Genomic DNA, 13,653 nt, shown 5'->3' on the forward strand with positions numbered 1-13,653 from the left:
TGATTTTGAAAACAATTTAATTCTATTCATTTAGAGATACATGACAAGATATTCAGATAGGGGTGAATTCAGAGTGATTTGGACACTTTTTGTCATTGAGATGTCTAGGAAAAAGTGTCCCAATCACATGTGAAATATTCTGGTACACTCCTTTGCTCTTCAAATTCGATCTGTTCTCCAGGTCGCTTTAGAGGCACGTCCTGTTTAGCTTTATTGATTCCTGTGGGTCACGAATAAAACATGATAAAATGCAATTTACATGATTTAAATCCTGATTATTTTCACTTGCAGAAGGAAACTTACTTGAAGGCATCGGCTTTACTCCGAACCCACATCACAAACTCTTTTTTCAGCAGGTCATTGAAGATGCGAGTGTCTGAATCATCTGCCATAGTTGGTCTGTAAATGAGCATCAGATGCTGCCTGTTACTTTATGCAACCTGAATATGTACCATATACATGCTGTCCATTTCCCCAAACTTACTCGCTCTTCTTCTCTCTCTGATTGAGCAAATAGTTTACAAAGTTTTTCTGAACCATCGAGTCCACAATTTTGCTGATGTCACTTGCAATGGTTGATTCGGCATAACGACGGCTAAACTTCTGGATGCCATTTGTTGAGCTATTAATGATATTTGAAAACAAAACAAATAAAGAATACAAACAAAACAATCTTTTATTTCATTTGTCTTGACACTTTACAATAAGGCCCCATTTTTAATTAATGTTGTATTAACTAACATTAGGCCTAAGTTACAGCATTTATTAATCTTTGTGACGTTATTTAATAAAAATACAGCTGTTCATTGTAATTTCATGTAAGCTTCTGCCCATTAAATAATATAAACTGTTGATGTTAATAATAAATAGTAAATGTTGAAATTAACATGAACTAAAATGAATAAATGCTTAAGTTTGTTACTATAATTTTAACTATAGTTAACAAACAAATGGAACTTTATCGTATAAGTGTTGGCACATTTTTATATACATATACATATGTAAATGTATTATTTGAAAATGATTTGATGATGCTTAATTATGATCTTACCTGCTATCAACAGGCTGGGATCCTGCACATGACCATGAACTTCCCAGGCATATCAAAACCAATGCAAATACGGCAGCCTTCATTTTTCCTTATTTAATACATCAAAACAGATGAGAAAACACCATTCACAAGTAGTAGCCTATAGTGGACTTCAAATGACTTCAGACCTACCTTTTTTGGTTCTGGTCCCTATAATGGCTTAAACTGGTGCACAACTATACAGCAATCTGCTCTGGTCTTTTATACATTACCTCTCTCTTTATACTTTGCCTGTGACAGTAAACAAATTAGCTGGATGAAAATGCTCAATTCTTTTCCTAGTTAATTCATCTCGCAGAAGTGCTGTGATCATACCTCTGCAAGTTTCTTCTTGGCGATCGCTCCAGCTCCGACTCCTCTTCTGTGCATGATGTCTAAATAAGAATCTCTAAAATACTACAAAATGAAACGGTATTATTTTTCCTGTTCTAACAACTAATAATTGACTTCCTATTCAGCTGAACAGCTTGCTACATAGTAACAAATCGAGACAGAATGAAGAAGCAGGCGAACTAAAATAGATATATTACAATAAAACAAACTAATAGTGTTGTTCTCTGTCAATTATGCTCTTTATCTACAAAGTTTCCAACAGTCCGGAAAGAAGACATCAACAGAAGTGTATTATTTCTTCTGTGAAGAAGGACTAATGTTTTGGTGAATGTGTCGATAACGACACCCATCGGACTGGAGAGCAACTGACGAAACAATATTACTTGGTCAAGTTAAGATTCTGTGGGATCATTATTCACATGAAACATTTTCTTCGCACTTAAAATGTAACGTTACTTTCTGCACTTTTTAGAACATAAAGCGGAATTATTACTAACAATCCTCGCTGTCATTAATCAAAATGTAGCGCTTCATGGGAAAAATAATCCTCCACAGGGCATATCATAGACTGATATTTCCATGATAAATGTATGATTTTTAAAACAAAACCCCATTATACGCACATGTCTACACAAAACTTGCACGTATGTAATATTTCATCAAATTTAGTAAATTCAATATTCAACACAGGCCTAGGCTTCATCAAACGTGTGCAAAAGAGCAGATTCAAATGAAGGATTTTGGCCGTAATTGCGGCTGCTATTTAGAACTCCATTATGACGTCAACACTACATGACTTCATAGAGGCCGCGGTAGAGTGCACAGTTGAGCATCAGACTGTTGAGTTCAGGAGGAAAACACAGCGATTATCAGTATTATCAGACTGTCTATTTGCTAGTTCAAATCGGATTTTTGGATATTTTATCAATCTACTGCAGAAGTATCATAGCAGACATATCAGAGAATTGATTTTTGTAGTGATATTGGATTTTTGGATAAGTGCCTAATTGTCAATCCATTGTGATCGATTGCGATCCATTGTGAAAATGACATTTCTGAGCAAACTTTTTGGGTGCTTTAGCTTCTTCTTGCCAAGGAACCACTTGTCAAGACAGTGCAGTGATGGCAACCTAGGATGTAGCAGCATTCAGGAGGAGCCCACCCAGAGACCTCCAGAATATACAGACATGGAGGAAGAGATGGACTGTGAGGACTCTCATGTTGAGCTGGAAATACTGCCAGATTTCTCCAGTGCGGCAGAACCACTGATGATTCCAGTGGAGGAGCCTCAGCCTGAATCCCAAACTCCACATGCTGGAGTGGAAAAATGTCCACGTTCCTGCACAGTGGCAAAGCCATTGCTGATCCAGGTGGCATCGCAACACCCTATACCAGATGAGGTGGAAACATGGACATCTTTCTCCACTGTGGCAGAACCCTTGATGGCTGAAAAGGAAACTCCCCCTGATGAGGTGAATAAATCGCCATGTTCCTCCACTAAAGGGGCAGAAACTCTGATGGTTCAGGAGGCACATGCTGAGGAGGAAATACTGCCATATTTCTCCAGTGCGGCAGAACCACTGAAGATTCCAGTGGAGGAGCCTCAGCCTGAATCCCAAACTCCACATGCTGGAGTGGAAAAATGTCCACCTTCCTGCACAGTGGCAAAGCCATTGCTGATCCAGGTGGCATTGAAACACCCTCTACCAGATGAGGTGGAAACATGGACATCTTTCTCCACTGTGGCAGAACCATTGATGGCTGAAAAGGAAACTCCCCCTGATGAGGTGAATAAATCGCCATGTTCCTCCACTAAAGGGGCAGAAACTCTGATGGTTCAGGAAGCACCTGCTGAGGAGGAAATATCTTTCTCCACTGTGGCAGAACCACTGATGGTTCAGATGGCACCAGCTGAGGTGGAGCAAGAGTGTCCACCTGAAAGGAGAAGGACAAAGAAGGAGAGACAGAAATGCTCTTCAACTACAAAACTTCCAGGTGCAACTCCACCAGCAAAGCCAAAACATGCTTGGATGGATGTCAGTCCTGCACAAGATACCAAGGCTGAGAAAGAGACAATAAAAAAAGAGAGAGAGGTTGAAGATAAAACTCCTGTAATGAATGACGAAATGACGAGGTGTGTAGTGGAGGTGGATCTGAGACAAGAAAGGAGAATGAAAAAGGAGAGAAAGACTGAATATGATACTCCACCACCAGCAAATGCAAAGCTCGCTTGGATGGAGAAGGATGGAGACAATGCAAAAGTCACACATATGAAAAAAACAGAAGATGAAAAGAGAAGGCCTGAAAGACAAGCAAAGATAGAAGATAGAAAGACAGAGCAGGCAGCAGATATTACTCCACCTCCTGCAAAGGGGAAAAAGACGTACGTAAAGGAGCCTAAAAGCAGCAGCGAAATCAGCCAGAAGTCCAGCAGAAAGCAGAAGGGACTTCTTCTCATTTATAACCTGGTAGAGAAAAAGTTCACTGCAGAGAGAGAGAAGAAAACGATCAGAAAAGAGGAGAAAATACAAAGGCAGTTACTGCACGAAAGATACCTCAATGATCCATCCATGAAACACCTGCTCATCAACAAACACAACAGGCTGAGCAAGTCATATGCTGTGGTCTGACTCTCATCATCTGAGCATCAAGAAAATAGACAATGAAAAACATTTAAAGCAAATAAAACATATTTTTATAGAATATTTCTGATTTCTGATTTTTTCCCCCCTAAAACAAAAAACAGTATAGCTAATCCAACAACTGAACACAGCTGTCTCGGTTTATCTGTTTGTCTGTGAGTGTGTTCAAAGTGAATTTAGTTTTGTAGAATGTGACTTTTTCACCTGTAGCCTCATATGTTCACCACTAGATGTCCTACCTTTCTATGTGGCATATATGAGGGTAAATTGATATCATTCTTTTTTAAATATCTTTGAGATACTATTATATATAGTTTTTTAATTCATATTTTAAATGAGCTTAAGTAATTTTGTTGTGTTTTTGTTATTCTTATTCGTTTTTTAATGTTTATGTAGTTTGTTGATATTTATTTCCGTTTTAGTTATCAAGTTAAACTACATGAAAATGAGAAATGTTGCTACTAAAAATAGGTAGATTTTTTAATATTTTATTTCAGTTAAAGTGTATTTTATAGGTAACACAATGTTTAGGGTTTTAGTTTTTAGTTAACTATTATAAACCAGATTTATGCCATATATATGGCATATGAATATTAATAAAATTAATAAATGTGGGATTTTATGTGATTCATCTCTCAGTTGCTTTCAAAGAGAGGTGAGGACAGAATTAATTTTGACAAAAAAAAAAAAGATTCCCAAATAACGCCTCTGTGGACATACATATTAAAGGGATAGTTCACCCAAAAATGAAAATTCTGAATAATTTTCTCACCCTCATGTTGGTGTTCACCACCAGTTTCTTTCTTTTGAACTAAAAAGAAGACATTTTAAATCAGACAATTGATGGTAGCCACTGACTTCTGTAGTATTTTTTCCCCTATGGAAGTCAATGGGTGCCGTCAAATGTCTTGTTACCAACATTCTTCAGAATATCTTCTTTTTAATTCATCAGAAGAAAGAAACTCATACAGTTCTGGAACAACTTGGGTGAGTAAATGATGACAGAATGGAATTTATTTTTGTGAACTATCCATTTAAACATGAGCGAACAGCTCTACTTTTTTATTTTTCTAATGCTAAAAAAATCACAAATGACAATTGATAGTAGTATTAACATATACCATGTGTCACTTTTGGGTTTATATTTGATTGATTTATGACCCCTTGTCACTCATGATTGACAGGGAATCCATGTGTCGAAAACAGGGTCTCTGATTTACGGTGTCAAGCTTGGTGAGATTTGCTTCCTGGGTAACTGGCTCCTTCCAGTCTGTTGGGGGGGGTAAACTGTTGCTGATTGTATTTTCCTTTGATTGTTGGGGGTGAAATTCACCCAAGCAAGTATTACGCAATGTTGACACCCTGAGTGTCAAAATCTTTGCTGGTTGATCAATAGGGTAGCCTATATGTTAATTGAGTCAGAAATATTTGAGTCAAGTAATTCAGGAATACCATTACACCTACAAAACACTGGCTATATTCATTAAAATAATATGTCTTGAGATGTTTTAAGAACAACTGTGTGTGTGTGTGTGTGTGTGTGTGTGTGTGTGTGTGTGTGTGTGTGTGTGTGTGTGTGTGTGTGTGTGAGAGCACCTCAGTAGTACCTGAACTATAGGTTTATGTTAATGCCTAAGACAAAGAATCAGACACGTTCATCAAGCCAAAGAGTCCTATACCCACACACCCGTACTATATTCTTCTCAATAAGAAAAGGTGTAGTTGTTGATGTTTTTTTTCTAGAACATCTGTATCTGTTTCATGATGCCAATAGGATCAGTGTTAAAAAATACAAAGAATCAAAACATTTATCTAACTCACAGTGAAGGTGTTTACAAGTGGAACTGGCGGGGGAAGAGTGCATCCTAAATGGGTTTGTTAATGGTTTTACGACAGTTGCTTAGGCTAGATGTTTAAAGAATGACACTTCATCAAAAGCTTTCTGGTGATTCTCTGGGCTCGCACACAAAAACATCTTTTTAGTGTATATAAATTTGTTTGGTACTTTTGTTATTTTAGTATTTTTTACAGAAAATGTTTTAGTTTTTAACCCAGCCCATAGTGTGTGTGTGTGTGTGTGTGTGTGTGTGTGTGTGTGTGCCCTTGTTTATATTACATTGTGGGGACCAAATGTCCCCATAAGAATAGTAAAACCTGAGATCACCTACATTGTGGGGATCACAATGCCAGCCAGCGGTCCCCACTTTTCAAAAGGCTTATAAATCACACAGGATGAGTTGTTTTGAGAAAGTAAAAATGCAGAATGTTTCCTGTGATGGGTAGGGTTAGTGTAAGGGGACAGAATATACAGTTTGTACGGTATAAAAACCATTACGTCTATGGAGAGTCCCCACAAAGATAGTGAACCAGACGTGTGTGTGTGTGTGTGTGTGTGTGTGTGTGTGTTGCAAAACAACAAATTACATATTTTTACTTAAATTCTGGGTAAAATAAAATGCATAGGGATTTTAAACATTCAAACATTTATATATATATATATATATATATATATATATTTTTTTTTTTTTTTTTTTGCCACAAAAAGCAATGAAAGTTGCCCCTTTTCTTTAAATAAAACTTTTACTTTATTTAATTTTTTAAAACAGACTGATGACCAGCATCTTTTATTAGAACTGTAGCCAAACAGTTTCCTCACATGAGTAAAACACAATTTTCACTTAGAAAACTTTTTAAATGTACGACTGAACCTTTTCTCTTATGACAAACCTACATTTCAAATTATAGCTGAGGTGTGTAACAACCACAAGGGATACATGTTGATTCCATGTTTCAGTGCAAACATGCAATATTCAAGAAATCTAATCTTTCAGAACACAATACTTTGTGTTGAGTGATCCAGACAAAGCTTCATGATAGAAAATATCATGGAAGTCACTTGCACTTCACAACATCAAGCACAAAATTAAAGAGAAGAGCTTAAAAAAAAAAAAAAAAATTGGTAATATCAAGGTTCTATGGTTCTATTAAAGCGACACAATATATAGTTATATATATTTATGTGTGTGTGTGTGTGTGTGTGTGTCTGTCTGTGTAAATAGTTGTGCTAAACTCTTTGTGTGTATTTTTACACGCCATCATATTTTGTCAGGGCAAAGTTTCACACTCGTGACTAACTTACAAACATAATCTTTATACAGGGTTACTATATGTGTGTCCGAAATACCTGTAAAATTCAAAAGACCAAATCAGTAAGAAAAGAGGGCTCAGCATACATTAAAAAGTAAAATTTATAATAAATACACAAAATCCATTCGTGAGCAATTGTGAAAGTTTGTACATTTTGTTTTGTAAGTGATGTTTTTATCACTCCACTAGTGTTAGTCACTTTATTCAGATAGCACTATTTTGTTTGTTGGACTCTTCTTTGAGAACTGTCAACATTCAGTGTTTATAGGAATAAATGCAAATTAAGAATTTAAGTGAAAGTCTTTCTGTTTGAGAGTGTTTGACTAAATTGATATTTCTTTTAGTGCAACTTTACAGCTACAGTATCTATGATTTCGGATTACACAAAGCATCAACACGAAAAGTAAGTTATGCTGTTTTACACTTAATCTGTACAACTGAATCACATCTGACTATTACACTGAGAACTGCACTTTCATTTAAGAATGAGGCTGGCAAACCCTGCAGATAAAATAAAAAAATTACATGTGTAGAAATTCACCATGTAAATTCAAGACCCCAAATCACTAAGAAAATAAGTTACGCCATACAAAACATCATTTATGATGCATACAGCATGTAGAAAACTCAAATGATGACCAATTTGTTAGTTTGTTACACGTTTGTAAATATGGTTTTGCAAATGACTCTTTATTACTCCACTAGATTTAGTCATCTTGTTGAGATGACACTGTTCACATTTCTTTGTTTGTTGGTCTGTGTTTTGTTTTAGGCGAAGACAAACCGATGTAAGTTCATGCTATTCCACACATGGGAAAACGTGTGTGATGAACGCAGGCCTTTCATTTAAGAGGCTTTTTAAATACATGACTGAACTTTCTCTTTTTGACAAACCAGTATTCCATATTATATTATTTTATACTTAATATTATATTAAGTTGTTTAACGTCCGCAGAATAGTTTGTTCCAACAACCCGCTTAACATTAAAGATTATAGTTTTTCAATTGTTATCAACCTTCTTCTTTGACTCAAATAAAGTTACTACATGCGCTAAAAATCTTTGTAATTTTTATTTTTTTGCTCTTCTGCCAGATTTGTTAGAGGAACTATGCCACACTGTTGTAATGCAAACACATTAAGAACTATAAAGTTACATGTCCTTGTAAAGACTATAGATAACATTCAAACATAGGCTAATCGTTATACAGGAATTATGTTTGCACAAAAGTAAATGCAAGGTCAATTTGTGTAAGGCATATAGGAAAAGAGACAATTAGCCATAAAGAATACAGAATTCCTCTCTCCTGGTCTATTGTGAAAGTTTATGTCGATACAGTATGTAAAATTATATTTTTCCACTAAACGATGTCACGCTTTACATTTAGTTTCTCTGTTTTTGTACAGTCTTTTGTACTACTCTCTGAGCGTGGTCAAATATGTTCATAGGAATAATGAAAACATGAACAAATGCAGCATTTTGAGAATTTAATGTCAGTCCTTCTACATGACACTGGTTGAGACTAAACAAATGACATTTCTTTTAGGACATCTTTCTGGTCTGTCTACTCTGTGGGATCGCAAGACACAACGATCCCAACATGAAAAGTGAGTTATGCCCTTTTTCTGTTACCCATTCAACCATTATACACTTCATACTTTTAGAACTATAAAACTCTGCATTTCACAGCACAGTTATAGATACACAGTTTCTTTTGTCTATGTCTCTAAACAACTGTTAAGTAAATTAATTACAGTTGATAAGTAGCAATTTTAAGTGAAAGGTGAGATGATTCATGCCTTTTTTTTATTTTATTATTCTGTACACACCAATACTTTGACACCAGTGTTTTAGGCATCTGTCTTTTAGGTTTGATCCAGAAAACAGAACTTGTGTTTTATGTCTCAACATTTTGTTCTCCTTTTTAATGAAAACATGCAGTTTTAGTTCTCAACAGCAGAACACCAAAATGTTTTAGCATATTGTAAATTTCAATAGTTAGCTAGCAAATGCATGTGAACTGTTTATTACTGTGATAATTTATTATGTGAAACAAGCTCAGTCACATCAGAGTTGAATTGGAACAGTTATTGTCCTGCATGTTTAACAGTGTTAGTGTTCTCACAAGTCACAATGTTTTCATTGTAGTGTGTTTCATTGTTGCAAAGTTCCATTGTTTCAAAGTTTCATTGTAGCATGTAACAGTTTGGAGACATTTGGGGGGATTTTATTTTATTGTATTTTCATGCTACTTTGATTTTATTTATGTGGTTGCACAGTTGTGTGTGTGTGTGTGTGTGTGTGTGTGTGTGTGTGTGTGTGTGTGTGTGTGTGTGTGTGTGTGTGTGTGTGTGTGTGTGTGTGTGTGTGTGTGTGTGTGTGTGTGTGTGTGTGTGTGTGTGTGTTCCTTACACTTTGCAAAGCAACTTTGAAAAACAACTGTTTCCTCTAATCTGCTGTAATTTTAGTGAGCTCTAGGTGTTCTCGGCTTCTCCTTGTTCAAATAAGACAATGCTCCCATGAATTTTGGGGTGGTATGTGGATATAGAATGCAGCACAAGGAACTCTTATATATTTAATTTAATAAAACATCCATGTAATGTTTTTAAAATCACAGTAAAACAAAGGTATGAAGACATCTGTCTATCAGAGACCTTCACAAACTATGGTGTAAAACAAAATTCAGTGCATCAGTGTACACCGATTTACCAGCATATTACTTGTATCACTATTGTTTGAAGGAAAAAAAAACAAACAGGTTAATCTCCCTAAGTGTGGTGTTTTATGACTACTGAAGGTGTCACATCCTTAGAGCATTACATCCTTGGATGTTTGACACCTAGAGCCCAGCCTCCTGAATTTGGTATTTAAATAAGATTTAGGATAGTAATTAAATAAATAAAACAAACATTCTACAACTCTAGTGTTACAATGGCTACTCCAAAAAACTCATGAAACATCTAGAGAGATGTGTGTAACGCCGACAAGAACAGCAACAGCTGAACAGGACTGACCAGTTAACAAGCTTAAACAGTTGAAGACCTTCACTGTCTATGCCAGAAAATGAGTTTGACAGAGTTTCTCCATGAAGATGAAGATTGTGTGAAACAGGACTTTCTGATGTCTGATGATCGTGTAGGAAGATTTGTGTTTGAAAAGGGGTCACACACACACAGTCAAACTCTACGCTATGGAACCTTACAAAGATTATACATCGAATGTCCTTATCTGCTTTCGACTGCCATAGACTTGCCATTTTTCTACACCCCAAAAAATGGAGATTTTATTGGTATTGGTGGGGGTGGGGGGAATTGGTCCTTTTTTCAACTGGGATGGCACAACACCCGATGTGTGGTACGTGTCAAAGCAGCGATGAGTCTCACTCTGGAATAGGACAGTAACGTTCATGCTCATCAGAATGCTGCAAAATGAGTCTATATTTTCAGTGGCGCGACATACACACCATTTTCTCAACAATAGACAAAGCTGTTAAAGTTGAGTTGATTTTATTTTGAGCATTGCTAAAAGATCAATTAGTATTTAATTATGGTGATGGGTGTGAATATGTATTGAATAGGGCTGTGTTACAGCAAACCTGAAGATTTGTTCATTGTACTCTATTTGTACAATGATATTGTATTGTATTGTATTGAGTTGCATCTGTTTCCCATCTGTCCCCATCTCTGTGTTCCTTGCAATATGCTGAAGTGTTTTTGTTTAATAAAACTGTGATTGGATCCAATTTCCCTTGCTTCTAAGCACCTCTATGATACAGACATGATAATGTTTTATTCAGATTGTGGAATACTGTTTAAAAGTGTTTGTATATTTTTGAAAAACATTTAAAGTATTATCGATCTGTGCTGTTATATACAACATTGTCATATTAATTTGTCTTGAGTAAAAATAAAACTCAATGTCACCTAAAAGTCTTTAACTGAACCATCATAACATAACTTCATCTTAACATCATCATAGAAGTTGACAAAGTCTGCACAGAATGAAATTCCAACCTACTATCTCAATGCATGTTATGGATCTTTTTGTGGACAATTCACCAGAGCATATGGTTTTTTTTTGTTTGTTTTTTTGTTTTTTTTACCTCCTAAAGAATCAGGGTCGCAAGTTGTGTAATAGTTACTTTTTTATATGAGCTCAGACATGGTCACAAAAGAATAACAAGTTAAGTGACTCAACCTTTTATTTCATGCACATACAATATTGAATATATATCCATACATTGAAGTAGTAAAGAAAATTATAAAAATGGCATTACATACAAACAATAAAATAATAATACTAGTGCCACGCATAGATCTGTTACAAACATACACATAAACAACATCTATCTCGTCACTACATCCACGCATCACATCCAGAACATTTCTGAGGATTACACAGGTTGTTTGCTGTAAAAACACATGCTTGTCACATCAGGCCATGAATTTGTCAGGCTTCTGACCGCATCCATTTCATTTTTGAGATTTGTTACACGTTTGGTTTCCTCCGCACAACCGTTATTCTAATCACATGCACCATCGATAATGTCGTGCATCAAGCCAACCATCTTGTTTCTAAAATAATCTTTAAACATACAGATCTATGCGTGGCACTAGTATTATTATTTTATTGTTTGTATGTAATGCCATTTTTATAATTTTCTTTACTACTTCAATGTATGGATATATATTCAATATTGTATGTGCATGAAATAAAAGGTTGAGTCACTTAACTTGTTATTCTTTTGTGACCATGTCTGAGCTCATATAAAAAAGTAACTATTACACAACTTGCGACCCTGATTCTTTAGGAGGTAAAAAAAACAAAAAAACAAACAAAAAAAAACCATATGCTCTGGTGAATTGTCCACAAAAAGATCCATAACATGCATTGAGATAGTAGGTTGGAATTTCATTCTGTGCAGACTTTGTCAACTTCTATGATGATGTTAAGATGAAGTTATGTTATGATGGTTCAGTTAAAGACTTTTAGGTGACATTGAGTTTTATTTTTACTCAAGACAAATTAATATGACAATGTTGTATATAACAGCACAGATCGATAATACTTTAAATGTTTTTCAAAAATATACAAACACTTTTAAACAGTATTCCACAATCTGAATAAAACATTATCATGTCTGTATCATAGAGGTGCTTAGAAGCAAGGGAAATTGGATCCAATCACAGTTTTATTAAACAAAAACACTTCAGCATATTGCAAGGAACACAGAGATGGGGACAGATGGGAAACAGATGCAACTCAATACAATACAATACAATATCATTGTACAAATAGAGTACAATGAACAAATCTTCAGGTTTGCTGTAACACAGCCCTATTCAATACATATTCACACCCATCACCATAATTAAATACTAATTGATCTTTTAGCAATGCTCAAAATAAAATCAACTCAACTTTAACAGCTTTGTCTATTGTTGAGAAAATGGTGTGTATGTCGCGCCACTGAAAATATAGACTCATTTTGCAGCATTCTGATGAGCATGAACGTTACTGTCCTATTCCAGAGTGAGACTCATCGCTGCTTTGACACGTACCACACATCGGGTGTTGTGCCATCCCAGTTGAAAAAAGGACCAATTCCCCCCACCCCCACCAATACCAATAAAATCTCCATTTTTTGGGGTGTAGAAAAATGGCAAGTCTATGGCAGTCGAAAGCAGATAAGGACATTCGATGTATAATCTTTGTAAGGTTCCATAGCGTAGAGTTTGACTGTGTGTGTGTGACCCCTTTTCAAACACAAATCTTCCTACACGATCATCAGACATCAGAAAGTCCTGTTTCACACAATCTTCATCTTCATGGAGAAACTCTGTCAAACTCATTTTCTGGCATAGACAGTGAAGGTCTTCAACTGTTTAAGCTTGTTAACTGGTCAGTCCTGTTCAGCTGTTGCTGTTCTTGTCGGCGTTACACACATCTCTCTAGATGTTTCATGAGTTTTTTGGAGTAGCCATTGTAACACTAGAGTTGTAGAATGTTTGTTTTATTTATTTAATTACTATCCTAAATCTTATTTAAATACCAAATTCAGGAGGCTGGGCTCTAGGTGTCAAACATCCAAGGATGTAATGCTCTAAGGATGTGACACCTTCAGTAGTCATAAAACACCACACTTAGGGAGATTAACCTGTTTGTTTTTTTTTCCTTCAAACAATAGTGATACAAGTAATATGCTGGTAAATCGGTGTACACTGATGCACTGAATTTTGTTTTACACCATAGTTTGTGAAGGTCTCTGATAGACAGATGTCTTCATACCTTTGTTTTACTGTGATTTTAAAAACATTACATGGATGTTTTATTAAATTAAATATATAAGAGTTCCTTGTGCTGCATTCTATATCCACATACCACCCCAAAATTCATGGGAGCATTGTCTTATTTGAACAAGGAGAAGCCGAGAACACCTAGA

The 13,653-nt window shown here is 35.7% G+C and overlaps 1 protein-coding gene across 4 annotated transcripts; it reads right to left on the reverse strand.

Annotated features, from left to right (window-relative positions):
* LOC311306133 (uncharacterized protein) lies at nucleotides 1–1,753 on the reverse strand. Of its 4 annotated transcripts, XM_084434355.1 has the most exons (6): nucleotides 1,406–1,727; nucleotides 1,223–1,321; nucleotides 1,052–1,139; nucleotides 485–622; nucleotides 304–399; nucleotides 1–220 (listed from the first exon to the last, which is right to left on the reverse strand). In XM_084434355.1, exons 3-6 carry the CDS (start codon nucleotides 1,132–1,134, stop codon nucleotides 211–213), a joined length of 327 nt encoding a protein of 108 aa, XP_084290481.1. In that variant the 5' UTR covers nucleotides 1,135–1,139; nucleotides 1,223–1,321; nucleotides 1,406–1,727; the 3' UTR covers nucleotides 1–210. The 4 variants fall into 4 exon arrangements, with proteins under 4 accessions (XP_084290481.1, XP_084290482.1, XP_084290480.1 ...); XM_084434356.1 differs by lacking the exon at nucleotides 1,223–1,321 and having other exon boundaries at nucleotides 1,406–1,738; XM_084434354.1 differs by having other exon boundaries at nucleotides 1,052–1,321.
* Between the last annotated feature and the right edge of the window lie 11,900 nt (nucleotides 1,754–13,653).

Source organism: Rutilus rutilus, assembly GCF_951802725.1.
Source record: "Rutilus rutilus genome assembly, chromosome: 16".
NCBI lineage: Eukaryota > Metazoa > Chordata > Actinopteri > Cypriniformes > Leuciscidae > Rutilus > Rutilus rutilus.